This window comes from Rousettus aegyptiacus, unplaced genomic scaffold, assembly GCF_014176215.1.
Source record: "Rousettus aegyptiacus isolate mRouAeg1 unplaced genomic scaffold, mRouAeg1.p scaffold_m13_p_1, whole genome shotgun sequence".
Taxonomy (NCBI): Eukaryota; Metazoa; Chordata; class Mammalia; order Chiroptera; family Pteropodidae; genus Rousettus; species Rousettus aegyptiacus.
The window spans coordinates 177,414,547-177,442,109 of record NW_023416284.1 but is presented as its reverse complement, the minus strand read 5'-3'; the positions used below and the strand labels follow the sequence as shown (position 1 = coordinate 177,442,109).

At 44.3% G+C, this 27,563-nt stretch overlaps 1 protein-coding gene and 1 pseudogene across 8 annotated transcripts in view; one reads left to right on the top strand and one right to left on the bottom strand.

Annotated features, from left to right (window-relative positions):
- TIAM2 (TIAM Rac1 associated GEF 2) overlaps nucleotides 1-27,563 on the bottom strand; it is a 217,719-nt gene that overhangs the window by 44,694 nt on the left and 145,462 nt on the right. For 6 of the 8 annotated variants that reach the window (XM_036222944.1, XM_036222951.1, XM_036222964.1 and 3 more), the window contains 6 exons: nucleotides 26,907-27,053; nucleotides 18,048-18,209; nucleotides 16,536-16,640; nucleotides 16,271-16,349; nucleotides 14,094-14,186; nucleotides 13,231-13,494 (listed from right to left, as the gene is read on the bottom strand). In XM_036222944.1, coding sequence (XP_036078837.1) covers nucleotides 13,231-13,494; nucleotides 14,094-14,186; nucleotides 16,271-16,349; nucleotides 16,536-16,640; nucleotides 18,048-18,209; nucleotides 26,907-27,053 — 850 coding nt within the window. Of the gene's footprint in view, nucleotides 1-3,116; nucleotides 4,346-13,230; nucleotides 13,495-14,093; nucleotides 14,187-16,270; nucleotides 16,350-16,535; nucleotides 16,641-18,047; nucleotides 18,210-24,728; nucleotides 24,801-26,906; nucleotides 27,054-27,563 lie in introns of those variants that run through there. The other 2 variants (XM_036222993.1, XM_036222974.1) reach the window with 2 other exon arrangements.
- On the top strand, nucleotides 4,627-4,745 carry LOC118605577 (annotated as a pseudogene).

Genomic DNA, 27,563 nt, shown 5'->3' with positions numbered 1-27,563 from the left:
CTGCTTTCAGGAAGTGCTGTTGTTCCGTGGGATTCAAAGATAGAATAGAATATTACTTAGCCATGAACAAGAATGAAGTACTGATTCATTCTACAACACCGATGAACCTAGAGAACATTATGCTGAATGAAAGAAGCCAGGCACGAAGGTCTGGGTTGCATCATTCTATTTGCATATGTGAAATGTCCAGGTTAGGCATGTCCACAGAACGGGGAGCAGATTAATGGTTGTCGAGGGCTGGGGGTTTGGGGGAGTTATGAGTGACTGCTGGTGAGTACAGGGTTTCTCTCTGAGGTGAAGAAAATGTTCGAGAATTAATGGTGCTGGTTGCACAACTTCATGAATATATTAAAATCACTTAACTGTACACTTTAAAGATGAATTTAACGGTATGTGAATTATACTTTTTTTTTTTTTAAGATAAGAATGTCAGTGCAGATTTTACAGGACGGAAATTAGAGTAAAACTCCATGAAAGGTGGGTTTCAAAGAACCAAATCACACAAAACATACAGTCACAGACAGCACTGTCAGGTTAATGAAAATCTGTAAATTAACAAAAAAAAAAGACACAAGACTAAAGATAGTGAAACTACGACTAAACATGTGACCTCTCCCTGGACTGAGAAAGCCCCAAATAAATGATCACGAGCCGGTCACCACCCCAGCCTCCAGAGAGGAACCCAGATGAGACGAGGCCCATCGGCCACCACCCAGACAGTTACATCTGACTCTGTTTTACCACAGGGCACATTGTCCTTGGGTTTTACTTTAGGTATGTTAAGAGAGAAATCTTTGAAAAGAAAAAAAAAGTGGTTAAAACCCCAACATTTTCCTCTCTGTGGAGAGAAAAACAAGCCAACACAGTTCTTGCCCTATCTACCACTCCCCATGACCTTGTCCAAGTTACTAGCAACTCAATGTGTCTCTGTGCCTTGATTTACCCAGCTGTGAAAGTCAAATGATAATAACACATCTCTGCTCCATCGGGGTGATGTAAGGGATAATTAATGCTTTTAAGGTTCTTGGTGATCTTTATGTTTGAGACAGCCTGTTATTATTACGAAGCCTTAAACTCTCTAGGGCAGCCGAGACTTGATTCTATTTAAAGAGGTAAAGAGACTTGTTACAAAATGGAAAGCTTGATCCGTTACTTTTTTTCACTTCACAAACTTTTGTAAGAAATGCACATTTCTAGGGCCATTTAAATTGCTGCTTTGATCATATTAAACAACCGAATTTGAGAGAGAGAAATTAAAAAGACTAAACTGTTTTGTCCAATCCTTCGTTTTAAGAGTTGCAGAGACAGGAACTTCGAGGAAGCTGCTCAAGGTCAAGCACAAGGTCAGGAGCTAGAACCCGGATGCCCTTACCCTAGACCAACAGACATTTATAAATGTTACAACTCCCAAATCAAACTTGACACACATCTCACATCGGCACTGGCCTGCACTGGTGATACAGAAGTTACTACTCTTTTCCAGCTGTGGTTTTGATTTATGGGCTAAAATAACCCTACCCCACAGGCATCAATCTTATGAAAGCTAGACTTCTTATCGACATCGCGAGCCCCTTTTCCTTAATCATTTTTATTAACAAAAAAAATACTGACAAAATTCACATAATTATGCTAACACTACTGTGCAAAGGCGCCCAGACTTCACAGGAGCATGATGTTTCGCCGATGGAAACAGAGAAGTCTGGGCGGGATCTACAAACATCGGTTTAGGAATAAAGAACTAGTGTCGGAAAAGTAAGTGTAGAAAAGTTAAGCCTAGCATGTCCTGTGCCTAGAAGCTTCTGAGAGCTTCCCTGGGAATTCCAGATCTAGCAGGAAGCCCCCTGGGGCCTTCTGGAGGATGGGCCTTCTATAAACTGCCCAGGTCGCCCAGACCTGCCTGCCCTCCAGGGCCAGCTGGTGGGGCTCCTGGTAGAACACACAAACGAATTCTGCCAACGAGTTCACGTGTCTCTTTCCAAGTGTATTTCCCCAGAGCGCCTCTCAAGTAACGAAACTGGATAACTGGAACTTTGTCAGATTTCCCCATAGCAAGTTAAAGATGGTAATAGCCAAAAAAGCAGAACATAAAAAAGGATTAATACAGGAATGGACAATTTATAAATGGCTAGTCGGAGCGGAATCCTGTAGGGTCCGAAATAAATTCAGAAGATGTAATAAATCATAACTGAACGGTCTGAAGTGAACGCAATGGATTTTGCTGCCCTTGTATTTCAAATGCTATTGATTTCGCCTGTAAACGAACATGTTTGCCTTTCGCTCTGAGTGGAAATCTTTAAACCAGGCAATTCATCGCTCCCATCTCCTCCCTTTCCCTTCATGTTGTTAATTTAGATTAATTTTGTGGGGGGTTTCTTGATAGGCTTTCAGGATAAGCCATTTTCAAACCATTTTGAAAGCAGGTGGAACTCAAGGTGTCCTGGAACGCCCTCCTGGGGTCCCCCAGAGCTGCCTGCGGCCAGCCTCTCCATCGTTGCTCAGCCAGACCGGGGAGTCATCCTGGCCTCCTCTCCCCTCACACCTACACTTGCTCTCTAAGCAAGTCCTGTAGGGTCCACCCCCACCGAGGGCCAAGCCAGCATCGCCCTCGCCGGGGTCACCGCACGAGCCTCCGCCCCCTCCTTGGCCTCCTGTTCTCAGTGGCCAGTGATGCTTTTAAAACCCTGGCCGGCTCATGTCACTTCTCTGCTCAAATCCATGGGATGGTCCTTGTTACCCTAGGAACAAACGCCAGACTTTGAACTGGGCTGCGAAGTCCTCCCTGGTCTCTGCACAACTCCCCCGTTGCCTCGCTCCTCCCCGGGCACACGGGACTATGTGCTGAGCCTTCACCTTGGAGACTGTTCCCTCCACCTAAAAAGCTTTGCTCCAGACGTCCGCACAGCCCCGGCCCTCGCCTTCGAGTTTCTGTTCCAATGTCTCCATCTCAGAAAGGACCACTGGCTGCCCCATCTACAGCTGCAACCTGCCCCCTCTCTCCCCCCAGCCCTCCCATCCCCTTCTAGCAGACTTTATAATTCACGGATTCACTACGCTTAACCGCTCATTACGTTTCTAGGCACTAACATGCGAGCTCCATGTGGGCGAGGAGTTTTTACCTTGTGTTCGCTGCATCCCCGGCACTCCCGAAATGATATGTGACAATGTGGGCAGTCACTGAATATTTGTTCAATGACTAGACGAAAGGGAAATGAAACAGAAAACAATATTTTCTGTTTCCCAGCTTGGGCCTCAGGATGCTCTTCATGAATAACGGGGATCTCATTGCAGGAAGAAGAAGAAAATTAACTACGGCAGTTCATTGCTCAACTTCAAGGGAAAAAGATTTCTCAAAGTCCGATTGTTTGCACCAGAGTGAACCTCCTAAATAAAGCCATGTTTCCTTCTTAGCCACGGGGTTATTTTCTGCACTTTGCACAGACCACATTTGGGATACAGCGTACATATCGGCACCTTGTTGAAAAATAAAGTCAACGTTGGAAATGGACGCTCTGGGAATTTCTCGCAGTCACTTATTCGTACATTCGGGCTCATATTTCTTGAGTGGCTCTACTCACATCTGCTGACTCACTGGCGATACAATGCAGGCGAGAGCGTTGCTGCGCTAAGGGAGGGCACCCCGACACACTTCGGCGCCCCGCAGAGGAAAACGCAGGAGAGCCACCACAGGGCCGCCCGCCCCCAAGCCTCATTCGAGCCTGGCCGACGCCGTCACCATTTCTCAGTCGGACCATCAGTCGCTTCGACGATGTCCCCAACACCAGGGCCCTGTCTCATCTCCCCTGCGTATCCTCATCACCCAGGCCTCTCCACCTGGCACATACGACCCTCGGGGACTTGACCCTTGCTCACCTGTCCAGTCTTATCTTTCTCTCCTCCCCATTTGCACCTGACCCTCCGATAACCCTGTATTACTCATATGTCTCCCCAAAGCAAGACTACACACACACGTGCGCGCACACACACGCACGCGCACGCACGCACACATCTTCTCTGTGCCTAGAACACGCTCTGCTTTCTTCAGGGTGTAACGCAAGTGAGGCCATCCCTCCAAAGCAGCCGTGATGACCTGCGACCTGAGCCTTCCGCTCCTGTCGGACGGCTACTCCTTACGTGTGCTGTGACGACCCTTCGGAAAGTAGAGTCTGTAGACTCCTGGGGCCACCGAGATCCTTCCTAAAGGGACCGCAAGTTCAGCGTTATTTTTATAATCGTGCCAAGTGTCATCTGCCCCGTCCTCTCCGAGTGCATCTGCGCCGATGGTGCGAGGCGACGCCGGGCAATCTGCCCATGTCACAGCATGCATCAGACGGCGGCACCCAGTGTACTCGTCGGGAGTGATTCTCTGTCACCACATGCCTCTACCGAGAACCATGCCAGGTTCACTTAAGAACGTCCTCTATTAAGCAGTAAAAATGACTGCCTTCACTAAATCGCAACTCTTAGAAACGTGTCCGGGGAGCCCCTGTCAGAGCCTCTGCGATGGTCATTTGACGGACAAGCATTTATGCGCTCTGCTGCAATCTGAATGAGCTACGTTTTTCACAAGACAATTGTTATTCGAGAAAACAACTGACAGGACATATTTTCTTTAAAATGAACAAAGCAGTCTATGGCTATGCCACCTTGAACACGCCTGATTCTGTCTGATCTCAGAAGCTAAGCAGGGTCGGGCCTGGTTAGTACCTGGATGGGAGACCACCTAGGAAGACAAGGTGCTGTAGGCATAAAAAATAAGGGATTGTAAGCTGACAAGGTCCTTGCAATCTGTGAGGTCAACCAAGGGTTCCCTCGTCTAAAAAAATCAAAATAAAATAAATAAAATGAAATAAAAAAATGAACAAAATGAGCCTGTCATTTCCAAGGGGGGGTGGGAAGCTGACAGTATTTGTAGATATAATTCAAACTTTCCAGCAAACACCTAAATCTTAGAAAACTTGTTTCCACCAACGTGAGCTAGACAGCTTCCCAATACTTCGTGACATTTTGCCAACGATATCAATGAATATGATTTTTAACGATGCATAAAGAAATGTCCATATTTGGAAGAGCTACATAACCTAGTGACCTAATATTTTCCAAATAACCACTGCATGTTAGAAAATAAAACAAGAGTAGCAGATCAATGCAAAGATAGGCGAATGGATTTCAACATAAGCAAGAAAAGCCCGCCAATAATGTTTCAGATTCCACATCCCAACTCACCTTGAATACCACTTGCTGAGTTTGGGTGTAATATTCAAAAAGAAGACCCACAATTATTTGAAAGGATTATTAGAATATTCCTCCCTTTTACAACTACATATCCACGAGGTTGGATTTTCTTCAAATAACTTCCATCGAAACATGCATTACAAAGATTAAATGTAGAAGCTGATATAAAAATCCAGTTGTTCTATATTAAGGCACAGAGTCCAGAGATATGCAAGGAAATATAAGACGATACTATTCTTCTCACTAACTTTTTAGTTTGCAGAACTAGTTCATTAAAAATATGCTTACTGTGCAGATATCAAATGGATTCATTATTGTCGCTTTAAAAAACATTATTAAACTTTCTCAAATCTCTAATACAGTAAAGATAACCCACCCCACACAACTAAAGCTTTCTGGGGTCCCTGATCATTTTTAACAGTTACGGACCTGGAGACCAAAAAGTTTAGAAACTGCAGAACTAGATCAGTTATGATGGTGGCTGTGACCGCTGTCAGTTCAAACGCCCACCCGCCCGACAGCACCTGAAGAGGGGGACTGAGGATTTTCATTTCTGTATCTCTGCCGTCAAACACAGTGCTGGACACATAAACACACGTCATCTTACACTTCCAGGGTGAGGGTAGCGGAAGACTGAACTGGGTCGGCAGGGCTGCGCTCCACCTGCAGGCCCGAAGGGAGAGTCTTCTAGAGGCCACCCGCTTCCCTTGGCGCAGGGGCCCGCATCACTCCGACCTCTGCTTCTGACGCTCCTGCCCCCTCTTATCGAGAGCCTTGTGATTACACCGCGCCCGCCCAGACAATCCAGCACAGCCTCCCCATCTCAAGACCCTCAGCTTCATCATATCTTTAAAGATCCTCTTGCCATCGGCACAGGTTCTGGGGTTTACGCTGTAGACGCTCGTGGGGGAAGGGCCATTATTCTGCCTACCACAGCCATGTCCTAAGATAACACAGTAAAAATAAAGCAGAAAAAATACCCCACCACTTCCTCCAACACTGAAGAGTCTCCAGACCAGGCTGAGAAAGAAACTGAGAATAGCAATGACCTCCGAACAAGAAACTGGGTGGCTAAAAGCAGGATGAGAGAAATTCTTCTGCTTCATTTATTTAACAAATAATTACATGGCCTACACTATGTCCTGGGAAGATTATCTGATTAACCCAATAAAAATCCTAGACTTTACCATTGCAAAAACCAAGCACAGAGAGCTGAAGTGACCTGCCCAACCAAGGTCACACAGCTAATAAGTGAATGAACCTGGAGCTAGGATTTGAACCCAGGTTGTCTGCTTAGTGTCCATTCTCCTAACTACATCGCTCAGAGGGATGTATCTATCACTGTTTCACCTTTAATCCTGCTGATTTATGTACCATGCGCATGATGTATTACCAACCCCCAAAATTAAAGATAGAGTCTCGATATGGCTGTCTCGAGGAGTGACAGCTGACGTGGAGAGACCCCACTTGGTCTTTCCTGATGGTCTCAATTCCCTCCTAGGGAGGAAGAAGTCGGGAATGCCATTCATTTTTAAGCACATTTGTTCCCCAAAAGGGGAACAAAAATGGGGACTCAGACAAGCATCATTTGGCGATCGGTGTTCATCATCTCCACAGGCATAGTCAAATCCCACCCCTCCCTTTATGTAACAGGCTATAAAGTTCCTTTTTCGATCGGCTAACACAGCTTCATAGACATACTACTTGGGAGAGCTGGCTCACTTTGCACACACAGGTGAGTATATGTGACCCAGTCATCTCAAACTCTCAAGTGGATATTAAAAGTGACTTATCCAATAGAAATTTCAGCGTGGTCTTCAGGGAAGTTCTGTAAATTCTTACTTGAAAGATGTATTTGCATTTAACACAGGAGAGCTAATTCGGGACCATTTTTTACTCTAAGTGCTGGCAAACTTGACCAGCTTCTCCCTCGGCTCCTACATTATCCTCTTTGCTACAGGGCATCTCCTTTCCTGCCCCCGCCAGAGCCAGAGCCAGAAGGGCCTGCTGCCCCTAAAGGTGACCTGTGAGGATCACGTCATCAATGGATATGGCTTCATGATGCTGAGGAGCACTTAGGTTTCATAGGGCACCCGCAGTCATTCATTCTTTCCTCTGAAGCACTTATCTGAGTGTTTATTTTACATTGGACTTCTGGTCATGAAAAACAGCGATGCTTTACGGCCAAAAGGAATGATGCTGCAGTAGAAGAATAAAAGGGCTGACATGCAGCTACACGCTATCTACCTGGAAGCATCTCAAGCCACACTTTAGTGGTCATGAAGTGACCAAATCCTCTGTATTTTATATAAGGCAAAGAGAAACCATGCAATACTCACTAATTTTTTTTCCCCCAGATACATGCCATGATATTTTATAAATTCCTAAAGGTCAGGATATATTTATTAACTTATTTATTAATTTATTCTACGGTCTGTCCCCAATCGACTTTCCAGCTGTATTTCCCATTTTACCTTCACACATGATGAGTCAGGTGACCTCTACTTCCAGCCGCTGTGTCCTGGGTTGAGCCCCCTGCCCCCACCTCCACCACACACCTTCTGTTCTATAAGCTGTCCACCTGCAGCTCGGATCGAATGCTCTTGATCTGACTTTTCCAGAAACCTCTCTCTGATCTCACACCTCTCTTCTGGCCTCTGTTACTCGAAATGAATAGAAAAACCAATGGAATTCCACCTGTGTGCTGGACATCTAATTCTTTTTAGGGCAAAGTTTAGTTTTTAAACCACGACCTCTTACTTACAAGTGTTTTACTTTTCCCACTCAACTATAAGCCTCTTGAGGGTAGAAAATAATGTCTAATTCCCTTTATGTACCAGCAGCATTTAACAAAATGTTATTATTTTGTTAAACAAGTGAATAAACGAATGACTGAAAATGAGAAAAAGGGAACCAAATATCCTGAACGACATTGAGTTTTATAAGGAAACTGGGATCCCAGCACCTCAATTCCCTCACTGCTAACAGAAAGACACATGCTCACGTCCACGGATGAGACTGAAAACTACGTTCAGCACCGTTATAAGAAACGAATAATTCAGAGACCAAAGATCCCTGGGTTTAGATAAAATGAGCATTTCCCAATCACATTTTTAAAAAGCTGTTTAAATGCAGCAACCACCTTTAGCAACTTTAATATGTTTTTACATCTATGAATTTGGGGTGTCAGCCCGACAGACTCCGGAATGGCAGATTTACACACAAACAGAGCTTTCTCTGAGCTAAATGCTGTTAGTCACCCTGAACCCAGCTATGAAGGCAAAATGCCCTCACCCTCATAAACAGGAAATAAGTGGGTTTGCCACATCAGAGCTGGCTCTGTAACTCTTCCCCTTGGTGAGAAGGTGTATTATGGACACATACGTTCCCGGGGGGGTGATTCGTTCCAAAGAGCAAATTTGCATCTAAGTGGCTTCTGGTAGTTGGAGATGCCACACTACTCATACATCAATTTAAAAAGAGAGTGATTCAAAGGTGATGAGGGATTAAAAAAAGAACCTCAGGCTGCAATTACCTTCATCATCGGGTAAGCATTTGCTGGGTTGATAGTGTCTGAGTGGGGGCAGGGACGTAGGTCTTTTCTATCTTGTCTCCTGCAAAATAAACCCCCAGTCCTAACAACACAGTCTTAACAGCTGTTTATAAATCGAAACTACGTTAATGGCACAACAAGCTCGGTGCTTACAGAAAGAGGATTCAGGAACCCCAGGCCCGATGAAAAGATTTTGGAATTTTTCAAAAGATGGCATACACTAGAAAAGGGATTTTCCTACTCAAATCACCAAAACAGCATTAATGGGAGCTCAGAGTAAACAGGGCTGGGGCTTCCAATCCCTTCAATGCTTGCCTTGTTGACTTAAAAACAACACCTGCCTCTTTGGGGAATTCCAGAGGCAAAATTAAATCTCTCTATAAAAAGTCTTTACAGATGATATTTCCGTCCAAGTCAAACACAGCCCGTGGACATTTCCTCTCTCTACGGTGGATGCTGAGGCAGAAATTCAAACCCTTAAAGGCAAGAATCAAATGGTCATTCATTTCTCGGGAAACTCAGGAATTTAATATGGCAAAGTCGGTGACTGCCGGAAGTTCTTCGCTCCTCAGGGCACTCAATTTGCCAGATGGGACAGTGTCTCCTGAGGAACAAATGAGGTTGTCTAACAAGTCAACTGGCTGTATTGCAAGACACTTAGGACAGTGGTGCAGGTTTGGGGCATATGACCCCTAATTCCAAGACTGACAACACACAAGCACAATAGCTACAATTTACTGACAATTTTACACGTTATCTCATTTAATCCTCAAAATCTCGGCACCGAAGAATTCGGAAATGGAAGGTCCTTTGCTCAGGTTCGGACCCACCTTGAGACTAACGGCCACAGGGGCAGTGTGATGAATGCTGGGTACCGGAGACTGCAATACCCTACCCTCCTGAAGGGGGCTCTTTGACAACAGGCCCCAGGCATGGGCATTCGCACAAGCTCATCAGGTAAGTCATACGCTCTGCGAAGTATGAGGACCATTGTCTTCACTGTTACATGTGTTGATGAGTCTCTAACCCCAATAGAATGCTTCTTTTCTAGAAAAGCACAGCACCTGAACAGCAACCCTGGCTCCTTGGGACCTGCCACTATGGCCAAGACTTCTTCCTGTCAAACAATGAGAGCGTTGTTTTGGTCACACCTGATTAAGAGACTAAAGCTAGCAAATACTAATTTCTGGACACCTGACCAAGCCAAAAGTAGACCACAGCCTGGAATTCCGTGTAGCTTATTCCCAGGGCCTGAGACATTTTAAGTAGCGGGGACACAAAATACTCAGCTTAGTCAAGATAACACCCAAAACAACTGCTTAGCGCTTCTTCTTCCTCTGTATAAAAAAAACAGGGCTTTTCTTCCAGAGAGCCGGCCGTTTGGTTTCCATTACCAGGCAGAGGACGGGCTTCTCTGGGAAACAACATGGGAATGCCTTCCTTCTTTTCAAGTACAGTCGGCCCTCCACGTCCCCGGGTTCCGCACGGGCGGATTCAACCGACTGCAGATTGAAAACACGGGGGAAAAAGCTACGTTGTTGCTGACACAGACTGTGTAGTTAGGCCTATGACGGCTGCGTCTGTACTGAACACGGACAGACCTCTTCTTGTCATTCGTCCCTAAACGATACAGCGTAACGACTATTTACCTAGCATTTACGGTGCATTGGGTGTAACTATCGGTTATCCAGAGATGATTTAAAGGATGCGGGAGGATGTGTGTAGGTCATACGCAAACACTGTGCCATTTGATGGAAGTGACTTGAGCATCCTTGGAGTTCGGTTCCCAAAAGGGTCCTGGAACCAATCTGCTGCCCCAGGAACCTGAAATCTAGGGAGGGGCAGACTCCGAAATAACCCTTCCTGAATATAACTCAAAGTGATATGAAAAAATTATTTTTCAAACTCATTTATTTTTTATCTTTTTTCTTTTTTTAAGCAAGAAATGAGGCTGCTGTTTTCTAATTCATTGCCAAAGCAAATCAAAGTCATTGTTAGTGAAGCGTTAGGCCGCACGGGGGAGGGGAGAGGGGAATCGGATTTTCAGAATTCCTGCCATGTAAGGAGCAGAGATGCCCGGATCCCCTCAAACCTGCCAGCGACCCACGAGGGCGGGCGCGGGAGCCTCATCTGGGTGAGAAGCTGAGGCTGGGTGTCTTCACCTGGGCTCGCCAGAAGCTGCGTCTGAGCCTAGGGTGTGGGCACGGTTTATTGGGAAGGTGACCCCAAGAGGCCCGAGTGAAGGCGTAGGGAAGGTGAGAGGAGAAGGGCGTGGGGACCGCCAAGGGCAAAGGGGGCTCGATCCCACGGCGCCGTCTGAAGACCTGTCTCCTCCGCAGGAGACACGGAAGCCCACGCCTGCCTGGCCGAGGGCTGCCCCCAAGGAAACATGACCTGGAAAGGTCAGGCGGGGACTCGGACCCAGGTCTGACCCAAAGCCTGTGTGTTTGTCACCACATCGCCCCATCTCTGCACTTCCACAAAAGCAGGGTTCCCGTACAATCACGGTACCACGCACAAACGACACTCCTCATGGCTCTCTCTCATCTTTCAATCTCTCACCTACCTACCCCTTATTTTCTCTTCCACTAATCTTAGAAGTGGACAGACTTCCTTCTGAGATGTTTACTCACGGGTATTTAACTTTCCTTCGTAGGTTATGCAACCGCTTCGAAAAGAAAATAAATAAATTCCACATGTGCAAAGTGTTTGGGGAAGCAGTCCACAAGCACATTACTATGGGACAGTAAAGGGGCCAGACGGTAACAGCCGGCCGCTCCCTGGGGAGAGAACGATTCACCCCACAGAGCAGAGAGCGCACAGGCTCGCCAGGAACAACACCCCCCCCCCCCCCCCGCCCCACCCGAGCGGTCAGTGGCTCCCGCCTGGCTGGCGGGAAGCAGCCCCCAGGGAAGGACAAGCAGAGGGAACTGCAGGACGAGCTGCTGTGGACAAGCAGTGCCACGCTCCAGCGAGGCCACCTGCGCACACAGACGTGGCCTCCTTAAGTTCTAAGGGCTGACGCCATCAGAACGGCTCCCTAGGGTGTCACGTCATAGCTGTCTAACACATCCGGGACCTCCTCTTTATTCTGATTCTGCTTTCTTGCAAGAAGGAAAAAAAAAAAAAAAAAGTGGTAACCAAGCTTAGCTTGATCCTACCAGAAAAGAAAAAAGGTCAATTTGCTCCTTTTGCTACTTTTTAAAGAAATTCATTGCTGCAAGTACCAGAGTGTTATGACTCTGCAGTTATTTCTCACTATGATAAAATACCTCGAGATGTAACGGGCAGGGATGGATCCCACAAGGACGACGAGCCCAGCGAGGGGACACAGGTGTGTGTCATGGGCAACACTCAGGCCTACGGCGCAGCCCGGGGTAGCCGAATGATGGCCCTCATCGAACCAAGCAGTTCATTAGTCCCATCGTAACTTTTGTTTCACGACATCCACTTTTATATGCCAACAGTCAATTTCACGGTATTTTAAATCGGAGGGAAGAGGAGGAAGCACTATGCACGGTACTGAATCACAACTCTTACAGTCTGATTTTTTTTTAATTCCAAAAATGACCTCATAAACTTGCTTCATAATTAAATCTATCCTGACAACTCCCCTTTTGTGTGTTTCATTCATTTTGGGTAATCATGCAGAGATTCCAATTGGAAATCCGCTATCACTGTAATTAAGTATAAAAATTACTTCGTGAGCTTGCAGGATGAAGACCCCGTGCTCCGTCTCCTAATGGGGCTTCACCAGCTTCCTCTAGGGGCGCAGAGAGAAACTGCAGGTTTTCAGTATTAGCTGGAGTCCCTTATTCACTTCACTGCAAAGTCTGAAATATGTATGAGTGATAAGCTCAGAAATTGAAACCTTTGAATGATTTCCTCATATGGAAATCATTTTACCTTTAGAAAAATAAATTGGCAAACAATTTTTCATATTCGTGCCCTTACAAAATTTTAAAATTCATAACCTACAGTCAAAGCTTGCAGTTTACTGAGAAAGTATTTCACAAAAGAGGTAAAGAATTGAATTGCATCAACTATTCTAAGACCCAATAGAATATCGCAAAATGTTTTTGTCTTTGACTCAACTGAATAGAAAATCAACTTTGGCACTTACGTTAGCTTTCATCTACCTTCAATCACACAGCAAGTACAATACTAAATATCATGGATGATTTTTAAAAGATTCTGCAATTTCAAAGAATGTGTTCATTATACAAAATTATTTTCTATTTTCGCGAAAGTGCTTTAATTACTAAAATGCATGGAATTTTGATCAAGTCTACTTGGTTGGCATCTGTGTTTTCCTAATAAATAATTAAAAAAAACATTCTTTGAATAGTTTAAATAACCTAACTTTTGCAAGCAAAACAATAACCTACAAATTTTGGCTGTTGATACCAGCAGTTAAGAAGGAAGAGCGAACGAAGCTTACTTACCATTTGCTGTATTCTTTTTAAAGTTATCCAGGAATTCCTCCAGAAGTTGGGACTGGTTAGGAGGAGGTAGCAGACTCTTCTGGTCCCTTGAGAACAGGTCACTATCTGAACAGGAAGTACACAGGGTTCCCTTTGGGTCAGGTGGCCGGGCAATCAGAGTGAGCCCGACACTCTTCTTGGAAAACAGGGCCTCCATCTGCTTAAGGTCTAGATCAGACACAGCTTCCCCATTTAAGGTCATGATTTCATTGCCCTTTCTCAGCCCTAGAATGAGGAAGGGGAAACAGAGGAGGAAAAGAGAGAAAGAGATCGCTGAGAAAAACGTTTCAAGATTAAAGAAGGCTGCCAACACAGACCATGTACTCTCAGGGGCTATTCTGCCACCATCTTCGAAGAAAAGTGCCAAAATGTACTTAGATGCCACTGACAACAAAACAAATTTCAACTCCCTCTAGGATCAGAAAGAACAGCCTAAAGGGAAACGATTCGAGAGCCATTCGAGCTAATGGTCCTTCTATGTATCTGATGTGAAAGTCCTGGGAAATGCCCTCTCTTTATCGTCTGCCTGCCTGTCTGGCTCTCACCCTCTCGTCTCCATCCATCCGTATAATATGCACGCACACTCTCTCTGTAATATGCATGCACACTCTCTCTGTGCACGGACAACCTCAAACCACACGCACATCGACATGCTCTATGTTTACGCATATGTCCCGTCAATGAAACTATTTAAGTTTACTTTCTTTAACATTCTGAGAGAAACCATTTTCTGACGAAACTGTAAGGAGAGCATTTCGCTAGCCAGACCACATTGTCACAGTTTTGGATCAAGGGAGAGCAGAGGCACCCTGGGCCACACGGACCTTCCCCGTACGCCAAGCCGTGAGGGAGGACGTCACTGACAAAGATGCGGCTGAGATGCTGGTCCCCGTCCACCTGTGCCGTCACCGCGAAGCCTACGAGTAAAAACGAAAGGGAAACACAAGTCTGAATCCGGCCTGGGAGTGTCTTCAACTTAATCTGCAGTATTTTCTCACACCTCGAGTCCCGTAAGTACAGTACGTTGAGAAAGCCTGAGTTACAATGATTTCGAAAGCACAAATATCTAGCAGGGTCAAAAAAAAGAGGAACGGGTAAGGACTAAAGGTTTGAGAAATGCCAGTGCCCGGCCTCATTCAAAACTGGAGACCATATACTGGTATTCATGGCAGCATCATTCACGACAGCCAAAAGGCCGAAGCAACCCAACTGTCCATCCACAGGTGAGTGCATAAATAAATGTGCTACATCCATACAATGGAACATTATTCACTCTTAAAAAGAGAAGGAAATTCTGACACATGCTACAGCCTGGATAAACCTCGAGGACATTTTCATGCTCTGTGCAATAAGCCAGTCACAAAAAAACAAACACTGTACGAGTCCACTTAGCTGAGGTACCTAGAGGAGTCAAATTCACAGAGACAGAAAGTGGAAGGGGGACTCCCAGGGGGTGGGGAGGAGGACAAACAGGAGGGATGTTTGATGGGTACAGAACTGCAGTTTTGCGAGAGAGAAATGGTCCTGGAGGTGGGTGGTTGGTGATGATTATGCAACAATGTGAATGCACTTAATGCCACCGAACTGTCATTTTTAACCAAACAAATTCTTACGATGGCAAACTTTACGTTATGTGTATTTTGCCACAATTTACATTTTTCTGAATTTTTATTTTTAAAAAGTCAAGACCAAAAAACACTCTTATTGAAATCAAGTCAGTTCGAGAGAATTAACATTTGTTAAGAGACAACTGCACTTGGGGCTGGGCATTTTAAGTAGCTAGAAAAATACCTGGATCGATATAGTGCTTGCCCTAAATATGACTACACACCCAGCCCAGGTGACGCATCTCCCTGACTCGGAGAGTGCCGGCCTCCCTGACTCCACAGGTGGGAGGGCGCACAGGCTCCACATGGTGGTCCTGTAATACCGGAAGTCCTTTGCTGTAGGAAGAGTGGCATAGCCCCGTTTCCTCACTGCCTCAGGCAGAGCCCGGGAGACTGCAGTCAGCAGAGAGTACCTCTGTGACTCTGCGCACTCAGTCCTTCAGTCATACAAGTACAAAGAAGACCGGCAAAGGGCCACCAGGGAAAGCAGAGTGATGTGAAGGCCAACGGAAGTAGAGACAAAATGGTAAGAGGGCTTTAAAGGCAAACTCAACATCTGGGTCAAAACAGATCATGAAAATGAAGAAACAAAGAACAAATCGTAAAAAGGAAATTTTAACATAACAAACAATGGGTAGAGTTCGATCTGCTTGAGTCTTTTGAAGAAAAATAATTATGCTAATATATTTAACGAGATAAGAAACAGTCTTTCTAAGGAGATATTCATTGACTATTATCTACTGACCGAGTTCCTATGGTACAAGACAGAATAAGACAGAAGTAAACTTTAAGACATAAGTGTAGTCTATAAAGAGGTCAAAGACAAGTTTAGATACAAAGAGAAACGCAAGAAATAAATATTACGAAGTGATCTGAGTAGTACTGACCCTTAACTGTTAAATGGAAGCTAAAGCAATCAGATAGGGGGCTCCAAGAAAGTTTGACCTTCAGTTAGGTCTTGAAGGACAGGTCTAATTTACGCAATCAGGGAGGAGGAATGCGGGGAAGGGTAGCACTCCAGGTGGGCGAAAGCAAGCGAAGAGCAAAGGCACCGAGATGAAAAGACCTGTCAGATGAATCATGAGTTAATCAGCTTAGCATGCCACGCGGCACACAGTAAATTCATTGTGTCATGATCATCACCATCATTTCGAATTTCTCATCGACTTTTATTTTTACTCCTTTGAATGACTCTGACATCTCTCCCTGATAGTAACACATATCTTTTTAGCCTGCTTAAATAAATAAATAAAAACGAAGCGAGAATAATGAAGTTCAGAAACGATCGCCATCATTTCTGAAAACGTAATGTAAAGAAAAAAAAAAAAAAAAACTAGGGCCGGGACCGTGGCAAATTAGGTGAGGTTAGATAAGGGGGGGGTCCCTGGGCTCACCGAAGTCAGACACGCCCCCAGTCTTCGTGAGCTGCACGTCGTACACGTTTAGCGGAAAGACTTCTATTTCATCATAAACCTACAAAAGATAAAAACCACAAAATCAGAGGGTCTGGGGTCACGATCTCTGGGAAACTTATTTTGATTGTTCCCAAACTAGATGCCAAATTTAAACAGAATTTTCCTCCCCAGATCACATAGGTTTAAAAGTAGGAGGCCGCGGACGTGGTTCGGGTTCCCTGTTCCAAGGCGACCGCGCACTTGCCTGTTCCTGCATGAATTCGTACGGTGCGGGCACACAGTACTCGGTGTTTTCATCTACTGACTTTCGAAGCTGCAGGCCATAGTGGCTGGGTTCCAACTGCCTCATCTGTAAGGAAAAAGGCGGTCATTTAGAGTCTAAATATTCTTTCTAGATGCATCGTCGTTCACTGAAAATCCAAGTGGAAATATCTAAGAAATACCACCTATAAGGTACTGAGTTTAAACCCACATGAGAGCTCAAATTTAAATGTGCAAAAGTAGGAAAGAAGGGGCTTCTCTAAATGATACTGGTTATCACTAAAAGCAAGAGGTGTATTTTGAGAGGTTATGGCAGTATGCATCTGATAGAACATATCTTACCGTCTCAGCAAAAGCTATCTCTGTATACATTGGTCTTACCTAACTTTAAGTTGTTTCCCACTACTGAAGTAGAGAAGTTTGTGAAATGTTAACGATCTCATGTTCCACAGACTTCAGAATAAGGAATTTCCTATTCGAAAACTTTATCAAAAGGAAAGTGTGTACACAACTCATACGCTTGCAGGTCTATGCGCTCTCTGTTTCTCTCTGAATTTTAACAGTGAGAGATTATCTCAGATCTGTGCTCTACCTGGGTCTAACTGACCCACTACTTCTGACATGCTCTATCACTTAGAAAATTTATCAATAACTGACATCATTGCTACAAAATGATATCATTGGCTGTTTACTCGTAAAATCCTTACACAATAGAGTAAAAGGGAATTAAAGTGATAAGAACATAAGCTACAAATATAAATGTCTGGTAGACTGAGGCTCAAATCAACGTGACAAAGGAAGACTAAATTAAAGATTACCCATGTCTACTAAGTGCACATAGAAAAGAGTTACCAAACTCTACATGCCTTTTTTCCCATTTCATATATTTGCATTTTCTCTGAAATGTAAACATACTTAAGCTCTACTGCGCCATCTGGTGGTCAAAAACACATCTGATCTGCTACTTGAGTCTATTTCATCCATTTCAGGGGGCTCTCTTATTAAGTCTTTAATAAAGACTTAAGCTACCTTTTCAGAAATAAAACTCAACTTGAATAATGAATAAAATTCCTCGTCAACTTACAATGCCGCTATGAGTGGTGTCAAGTTACTTGCTTCATTTAGAGAAACTCGGTAAAACAATTTAGGATTAAATCAAACCAACACTTCAAAGTTTGCGCTACCTTTTTCCAAGGCACCATCTCTTAGTAACTTTAAAAAACCACCACCTTCATAATTACTCCAGATATAAAGGCATATATGTAATTTCAATAAAATAGCTAAGGTTCTTAACAAAGGATAGGGATCACAATCTAACAACCCATACTTCTAAAAGATGAAGGACAATGCTAATTAGCACATATGTTAATATAAGTTAACGTTTCCTACTGCAGAAAGTGAGGTCTTAAACGCCACACAGATTTAGAAGGCACAGGAATGCAACATTAATGATCATTTTTCTTCAGAAGCAGATTTCTGCAGCGAAACCCATTACCTTGCATGCCAAAGTCAAAATATCTTCTACTCTGTGTTCTGGCTTGATCGTAACAGACACTCCTTGATTATCCTGAAAATGAACGTAAGTCTGGACTTCCCATGCATTGTCTCGGGAAACACCATCGGCTGCCGAACCGTACATATGCAGAAGATCATCAACCTGTTTTCAGATTCAAAGAAAAAAGAAAAAAGAAAGAAAAAAAGCAGATAAATTTGATTTAAAAATGAGAGAAATTACTCAAAGAGTGCCCCCTTCCTTTACGGTGTATTTTACAGTCAGCCCTGTCACACTCCTCATACCTCAGGCTTCTCACGACCCCTGGGGCAGACGGACCCACGTGCACCTGAACCCCAGTGCAGCCGAGTGGGAGCCCATTAACTCCTTGCTCTGTGTTCCGGCCACTAATGCCATTTTGCCTCTTAGCTCAAGTTAGAACACCGTGGTCAGCGTAAGGACCGCTGGGCATCCATTCCCACTGCTCCAGAGGTGCAGATGGCTAAGGCCACCGTGAAATCTGCACCTCAGCCACCACCTCAGCGACTCTCGAATCCACTCTCGTCCATGGCTGCTGACGCCTGCCTGCATCCTAACCCTGAGCTGTATGTAATCCAAGCACATTTTTCTTCTCTGTTATTCCTACTTGTTTCTCAAAGTCCACCCCTAAACCTAGGGAAAAAAATTTTTTTTTCTATCCTTCAGCTATTTCACATCTAAATATTCTTTTTTAGAAATTATCCCAAAACATGACCCTTTTCCAAAAAAAGCTGAGTTTCCTAAACTTCCTCAGCACGGTAATTCAATGACCTCATGCTGACACGTACTTCTATAACTTACGAACAAAAATAGTTAACATTTATTAAGCAACTCAGTAATGTTTTCCTCCGGCTAGGCTCTTCCATGAGTCTGGTAGCAAATAGTTGAGGATTTGAAATTAAATAACCTGATGCTCAAGTCACAAACTCTACCACTTACCGGTAAGGAGAGACCTAGAATGGGACATTTACCTTGCTGGGCCTTGTGCCCCATTCTGTGAAGCAGATATTATTAAGATAATTACTTAGGATCATCAGTACAAGTTTGTGAGCAAAGGAGATGATATGTTAAAACGCCTTACACAGCAGACACTGTTAGATACAGATTCAATGCTACACAGTGTTGTATCGTTGATGAGTGATTTTACTTTCAATTCCATGCATTTGGAAAAAAAAAAAAGTAAAAGATCTTCCTATGTAGGGTTTAAAAACCAGAATAGATGCTAAAGAAATTAAAAACAACAACAACAACAAAAAACGGGTTTAGGCAAAGCAAGGGAAGACCCATCTTTCTGCGTTGTCATTTTGAAATGAGACGCTCATCTTTGAAGTGACATTTCTGGATTTGCCATGGGTCTGCCACTTTCTGTACATTTTCCTGCACAGCCGGTCGCAGCCCGGGATGAATAGGAGTCTCACGTGCCAAAACTAATGAGAAAAGGAGACAGAGGAGCAAATGCCTGGAGCCAAGGACACAGGGAACCAGATGACGCCATTCTCTCCCGAAGGCCTGATCTCACCCAGTCCCATTTTCTTCTCTGGTTCAGCCTCCCCGGTACTTCACCTGGGCCGTACTTTCAACCAGGTGAGGCATCAACAGGCAGGTAGGTACTGCCTTAGAGGTGCAGACCCCATCTCTCACACCGCGCTTGCTCAGAATCAAACGAAAACCCAGCAGAGGTCACTGTGGAGTAAGAAACCACACACCGAAACACAGGCCAGGAAGACATGGAACAGTCCATACTCCTGCTGCAAAGCGGTTCGATTCCACAGGAGCAGAACAGGAAAAACGGGACGGGACAGATGGGGCGGGGGGAGGGACATGAGAAATGCCACAGCTCCCCCTCCCTACCTGCCCTCCTGTTCCCATTCCTCGCTGTCCATCATAGAGAGACCGCCGCACAGGGCCAAACGGAAGCGGCTTTTGACATGCCTGCTGTCCGTTCTCAACCCTCTATTTAACATGTGAGAAAAAGGAGGCTCAGAAAATTCTAGAACCTTGCCCAAACTCATGCAGGGAGCCGAATGCATGGTACTGTGGGGATCTGAATTCTGGAAACCAGGCTTGAGTCTGCGCTCACCACCACTACACTCTATAGAAATATATCGGCTGGGCAGTCGCCTCCACCCTACCCCACCCACCCCCGGCCCCAAAAGATGCAACCTGACTTTCCTGATCCTTCTTATTCTGCGACACGCATGTGTCCTAGTTGGACAAAATGGCTCACCTGACATTCTCCACAAAGGAGTAAACGCCATCTTTGCCTCCAGCTTCCCGTGCCGGCTCTCCCCATTGACACCCCTCAGCCTCATTTCAAAGGCCACCCCCATCTCTGTGCCCACAACCTCTCTGAGGAATTGTTCCTGCGTCTCCCCTTAAGATGGAGCGAATGACAGAAGAGAAGATGCCTATCGAAGCCAAGGCCAAGGATGATTCAGACCCTCACAAGAGACTCCGTGATGAAAATGTCTATGGAAGTTGTTTCTGGGCATCGGACAGACACACACACACTCCCAGATGTGTACAGAGTAACAGAACTGTAAAACCTGGTGATTCCAAGAAAGCATCAAGAATGTGGGATTAATGAACTTGAACTAGAAAAAGAAAAGGCTACTCAGTGCTGACCGCTCTCCTAGATCCTGGTCAGCTTTGTCCAATTACACAGAAAATGGCACGGAATCCCTTGCAGGTCAATGCTCCACAGTGAAAACGGACTTTCCACACCCCCACCCCACCCCCCAATAAGCTAGATGAAATACTCCCCTACCTTTTTATTTAAAAAAAAAAAAACCAGAAGACCTTGAAAATAAGCACAACAAATTGGGCCATCCGGACAACTCTCTTCCCAGCTAACCCCTTTCAAAGGTGCTATGTGAAACAAATCTTTAAGTCTGTGGTTGGCTACCTCTAAGGTTGCTGCAGACTCAGCCTGCCTCCCACTCTACCTGTCTCTCCCCCTTAAAGTTAGTTTCCAATTAGCCCATTCTAGGTTTCCAGTTCCTGGAAAGAGAAATAGAACTGGTAAAAATATAACGGGTAATGTGGGTCCCATCCCGGCCCTGTTGGGATGGATATCTAACGTCCTTTGGCTTCAGTTTCTGTACCTTTAAAGATGGCTAAGAAACACCGGCCTCATGGAGAGGCTGCGGACTGGTGTGAGGAGTGGCATTTGAAGGTACATAAACCGTAAAGAGCCATAAGAAGGTTAAAAAAAAAAAAAAACTTTTTTGAAGTTCAGTCTGGATGGTGGCATTACATTGTAGTCAGCTTAACTACCGTGATTTAATCATCGATAAAGATCTGGGAAGGCCTGCATGAGCATCGCCCCTTTGTTTACAAACCCTGGGGGGCACTGTGGTGGCAACTGCTGGCTCAGATCACCGTGTGGTCTGGATCTGGCCATCCACGCAACGGGAGCATCATCGCTGACCAGCAGCTCTGGCCTTTGCAGACTCTCCAGCTAAGGTTTACAAATCACGTTACTCCTCCTGGCACGGCCCCTTCCACAGAAGCGTTTATTATTATTATTACATTAATGGTCTTGGAGGCGCATGTCAAATTACTTCTGCTCAGAGCGCTTCCAGGAGAGAAAATTGAAACTCTGTGTGTTCTCGCAGCAGATGCTCCCGGATCAAATGGCTCGTAATTACCACTTGGATCACTGAAGGGAAGTGAGTAGCGAAATCGCAGTCTGGCTGTCACGAAGGGGCCCCGCGCCACCACGCTGCCGATAAAGGCGACGTCTATTAGCAAGTGAGATGAGGGGAAAACAAAAAGACTTAGTGCTCGGGGTTTTCTTAACGACGCGAAAATGTCATAGAGGAGAAAGTGTTTACTTCCTTCGTCGGCTGATGCCTAAACAGCGGTCGATACGGAAGGAACAATGACCCGTGTGTGTCTGTCTACGCGGGTAGGTTACGGAGGGTTCCGAACCAACATTCTCTTTAAACCAACTCCTGCTCCAGTCAAAAGTGCTTTTCATTCATATTTTCCATTTTAAAAACCGACATTAGCGCTCCCCTGCCCCCCACTTTGGAGCTAATGACTAATGCGACAATACTTCGTTCACTCGCTGCCACAGAACGTTGGGACACCCCAAACCGATTTTCCAGGAGCGAGAGCCAAGGCCCAGGGGCTCCAGTTTCCGCAGTGAAGCTTCTGGAATAGCTGCCTGTTCTGAGCCTCCGTCCAGACTTTGTTGTCAATCTCCATAACAAATACCTCCCTTCAAATCCTGACTGAGACTCACTATTACTCATCAATATGCACCTATGAAAGGCTTTCCTTTTGCGCTAGCCAAAGCAGTCCTCTGAAAAAAGGCTCAAATAAGACTGGCTTTATTCCAACCCTAACAGATTTTAAATTGGGGTGACTCACTGTTGAACTGTTACACGATGCACCAATTAGAGTGGAATATTTTTAAATGCCTGTGACCCCCTCCCCCGTTCCCCGCACCCCAATGCTCAGGAATGACTACCTTTCTGTGTTACACTAACAGAGGTAATATACTGACTGTATATAAATGGTTTGTGCAAGTCATAAATATTCCCCAAGAATAATGAGTGGAGGAAAACTAGTGAAATGTAATATTAATTATTCAACCGGCTACCAGGCAAAATTTTAAGTCCCAGAGATATAAAAAACAAATGCCCTCAATTCTATCTGCAACTCAATTTAAACCTAGTTATCTGAGTCCTGCAGTACAGAAATGATAAATATACCATTAAAACAGCCTTGTAAGTCAAAAGAATTTCTTCAGTTTCCCAGACCAGAAGCAATGCTTAAAATAACTAGAGATAACTGTTTCAATACCTATGCTTTAAAAAACAGATGCAATAATACTTTCCTCTCGTCCATTACAGCACCAGTGAGACTTCTCGATTAAATCACAAGATCTTTTGGTAATTTGAGCCCAATTTAAATAATTAATTCTAACCATTAATGGTTATTTTAGCAAAATTCATTTTCAAAGTCTAACCTAAGTCCTGTTAATAGAAAGTGCTTTGATGATATAATTTCCTAACACTTAAAGAATTTTAAATTGTCATTTAATGTTGGAAGAGATAAAATCTTAAAATTATGCAATTTTATTGCGGATTAAACAAACAGCGTTTCTCAAACGTTAAAGAACTATATCTAATAAAGACAACTGATAGGCAAATTGACTAAGCAAGACCATATCCTTAGCAGTATGCCATGGATTGAGAATATATACACAATCGTAAGATCTATATAAACTATACCGAGCAAAGGTCCCGATTACAAGCTTGCCTGGGAGACATGATATAGATACTTGTCAAGATTGCTGCCAGTGAAAAGTAGCATAAAGAACCAAGCAAATAACAGTGATACCATCTTTTTAGAAAATCAAGTAAAACTCCAGGACAGTGTGATTTGATCTGGACTTGGACACAGGCCCTGAGAGTATACGGAATAACGTCTGCCGTTTTAACGCTGTGATTTGTAAATAGGAAGGTCTGGATCTGGCTTCCCTGTGCTCCCTGGGTCGTTCAGATTTAGCCAAAGGAAGGAAAAGGAACAGACGAGAACAAGGCCAGCGACAAAGCCTCCTGGCACTAATCCCTCCATCGCAAAAGCTGCCCCTCAGCCCCTGACTCCGAGGGTCGGTGGGAAGGGGACTGGGTTTTGAGCGGAGGTTTTCTGCCCCAGTTCAGGACATCTCAGCTGCCACCTGGGAGCGGTTTCAACAATAACCACGGCACACTGAGCAGCTCGGGCCCCACGGTCGGGGCCAGCCTCACGTGAAGGCAGACTAGGTGGCTCTCTCTGTTGTCTCTTTTAGGATAACCAGGAAGTCCCCCACTCAAAGTCCGTAGGACATGTCACAGTGTCTAATGCACTCCACCATGCCTCAGTTTTTTCAAACTAAATTAATTGGGATAATTCAGTGAATTATCCCAATTAATTTAGTATAAATACTGCCTGCTTCTGTGAAAGCATATTAAGCTTATCCAAGACTATTAAAATCAGGTTTCGAACTCCATAAATAGTTTAGAGGTTTGCTGGACATAAAATCCAAGATAAAATGATTTGGCAAAGAAGGTAGGTAACCAATCAGTAACACGAAACACAGCTTCGAGGGTAAGGTATGGCTTTGAAAAAAGACACAAAAAAGAAGCATAAACCCATCCTGATCATCTTTGCCCTACTCCAGAATTCCATTCCTCAGAAATGGATCGGAAGGTACGTTTGGTCAGAAGCAATTCTGGTGACCAAAGGGGACCCTGTACTCAGCTCCACTGAGGACACCTGGAGATCCAAAGGCTGCTAAGTTGACAGCATGGATCTGTGTGATGACCCCTGACAACCTCAAGAGGAAGACACAATTTTGAATTCACTAAACTCTTAAATGAGAGTAAGTACTGCTGAGGAATAAGGAAGAATAAATGAAAGCTGCTATTTTGACTTCAGTCATGCCGCTTTTAAGACAGTTGTCATGAGTTTAGATACCTTCGAAAATACTCGGCATTCCTAGGATATCCCTTATTTACCTACCAGGGGCCATGTTAATTCTAAATTTATTTTTGACAGATTCATATCGTTTCTGAACTAGCAGTGCCCGCTTAACTCAGCTCTGCGTCATCGGTGTGAAACAGGATGGCTGCCCTTTACGGCAATGTTTGCCTTGCTGGAGTTATCGGGGTTTTGAGGTAGCCGAGTTCCAGAAACTCCATGGCTGCCACTTGAATCAAATATCTGAGAGACAGGCTGAAAACAGAGACCAATGAAATGGCTCTGTGGGTTCGTTGGGCAGGCTACCCTCTTCGGTACTGAAAAATTTAAGTTCTATGACATTTCATAAGGTTTTCATATCACAATTTGTACTATTGACTACTCTACCACATTTAAAGTTTTCACTGTAAAGAAAACGTTGCTTTTTTTTTTCTTTCCCATATGGTTCCAAATTTTACTTTTCTATGATGTCATTCTCTAAGTCATCCTGGATCTTCCCGATGTCACTTTTAACAACAAGTGTGATTTCTAAAGACGTGGAACAGAGCTCAAAGCTGAGTTGGCAAAGCTACTAAAATCAAGCTTATAACTATATTTTAAATGTGCATGTAATAAATTTTGAGAAGAAATAGTTAAATGTTAAAAGTCCTTGTGTTTTGGTAGAGAAACTAGGAGTCATTTCCTGTGTTTTTTTTTTCTTCTAATTTTTATCTTCTAGATTTTGTAGCAGAATAATAAACATTAAAGAATAGGTCATTTAAACATTAATGGAGACCTACTATATCAACTTTATTCACTTATAAATATCAAGGCTAGAATTAGTTTCATTTCTTTTTAAAACAAAAATGTTCAAACAAATGCTTTTGTCGAACAAGAAATCTTACGTTAAGAACTTTTAGCTCATGTCTAATTAGCTAAATGTCAACATCTAAGAAAAATAAGCAAGCTATCAAGTTATTTATTATTATGATTTAAATATATTGAATTGACTGTCTTGATTAAAATCAAAATTTGCCCCAAAGACCTTATTTCAATTTCATATTAGTTCAGTTAAAAAAATATAAGCCCAACATTAGTCAATGGTTTATAGTTGACTACAACTTATAATGAAGAAATACATTTCCAATTATAACCAAGAATTACGTTTTACGATTAAAGTACAAGTAGAGCCACAATTCTAAAATATGATATTCTCCCTGATTATATACAAATATACAAAAACCGCAGCCACATAAAAGCGTGTTCGTGTGTTTTTGGTGTCTTCCAATCGACCGACCCACTCGCTATCATCTTCTCCTTTATAGTTCCAAAATTATAAGCAGGTCAAAGAAGCCAAAACTATCTGTTATTCACTAACTCACGAAACTGTTCTACACAATCAAATAAATAGCTACATAAAAATTAGAAAATGAAGTTCCATAAAATATGACCCTCCCTTCCAGATGACAATGAAAGCACATTCGGATGAGAGCCACCTGTTAAAAATAAAAACAAGGAACTCCTTCGAACTTAATCACAAACGTTTTCCCTAGTCACTTACACAATCGGATCGTCATATGATAACTCATCTTTCAATAGTCTCTGAAAAAGCAATAAACCTAAAACATCTCAATCGGCACCATAAAAATCATGGTCACGTACCGTGTGCGCGGCGTTAAGAAATACTTCAGATGGGAGTATTCAGGAAGTTCTGAAAACGATTCACTGTACATGGGCCACATTTCAACGACCGGTGCTCAGGCTATTTTTACTTGATGAAGTGTTAAAAGGGCCACCCTTCCTCAGGGAATTCAACAGCAGCCACAGCCCAGTGTTTCGGGGCTCCGGATCCAGGCAGACCCAGCCCCAGTCCAGGTGCTGTGCCAACAGGGGTAAGGATGTGCCTTGCTTAACCTCCCCAGGTTTCAGGCTCCTCATCTGTACAATGCGATGACAAAATGCCTATTTCATGTCATAGAGGTTAAGTAAGCCAAGTGTCTGACAGAATTTAGCTACGGTAACTCTGATTATTATTAATTTTACACATTTATTTTAAGACGAAATCTACAGGGAAGATAAATACTGGTAGCAAAGGCAATGAAAAGTGTGGATTCTTCTCCGGGTGTCATCTTTGTGTTCCTAAGCACGCCAGACGTGAGCAAGCTGCCAGTACCTCTTTTTTGGGAGTGTCGAAGAGAGAATGCGCAACGTGTGCATGTCGTCTGAGAAAAACGTCCGTGCTGACTAAGACTGCGTTCCTTTGAACCGACTTTCACGTCATTCTTAACGGACGATGAACATTTACGACGTGCGGCAACGAGGGTCTCTACCCCACCCCGGTCTGCGGTCCCGGCGCGCGGAGACGTTCACCTGAGTTATGGAAGATCTCTTCTCCTTCCCTTTTCTTGCCAGTGTGTCCAGCCCTTTTAATGACGAAAAGATGCCCTTCTTGTGTCTCCCCCGCTGGGTCAGTGACAGCGTCCTCTTCCGGAAGGCAGAGTCGTCTCTAGAACACACCTAATTTACAACACAGTTTTAGAAAGACTTAACGCGTATTACTTGGGCGACAGATGGGATTGACCGTTGCCCTGAGGGAAGCGAGCCCCGCTTGCTATCCATGCGTCCTGACCAGGCCCCAAAGCTACCGCACGTCTGACACCCCGGAAACGGACCCATCGCAGAGGTGTCTCTCATCTGGAGAACGCAGGCCCCGTTACAACATTCAGACCTCTCCACGGAGGTCAGCGGGGCCAGCGAAACCGCCCTCGGACGCCCCAGGCTGAGCTGGTACCACCCGCAGAGGAGCGATTTCAGAAAGGCCGTGAGGTCCTCTGCAGCGCAGACACAATGGCCTTCAACCAGCCTTTAACTCTTCACACCGTTATTACCGCCCCTTAGGAATGCCACCCTCCCGACTGTACGAGGTGGGACAGACAGAATGGCGAATGCAGATGTGAATACCTAATAACTGTCTACTAGCAGCAGCTGGATTCCTAGAGTAAGCAGCGGAGAAGCCCGGGCTCTTGA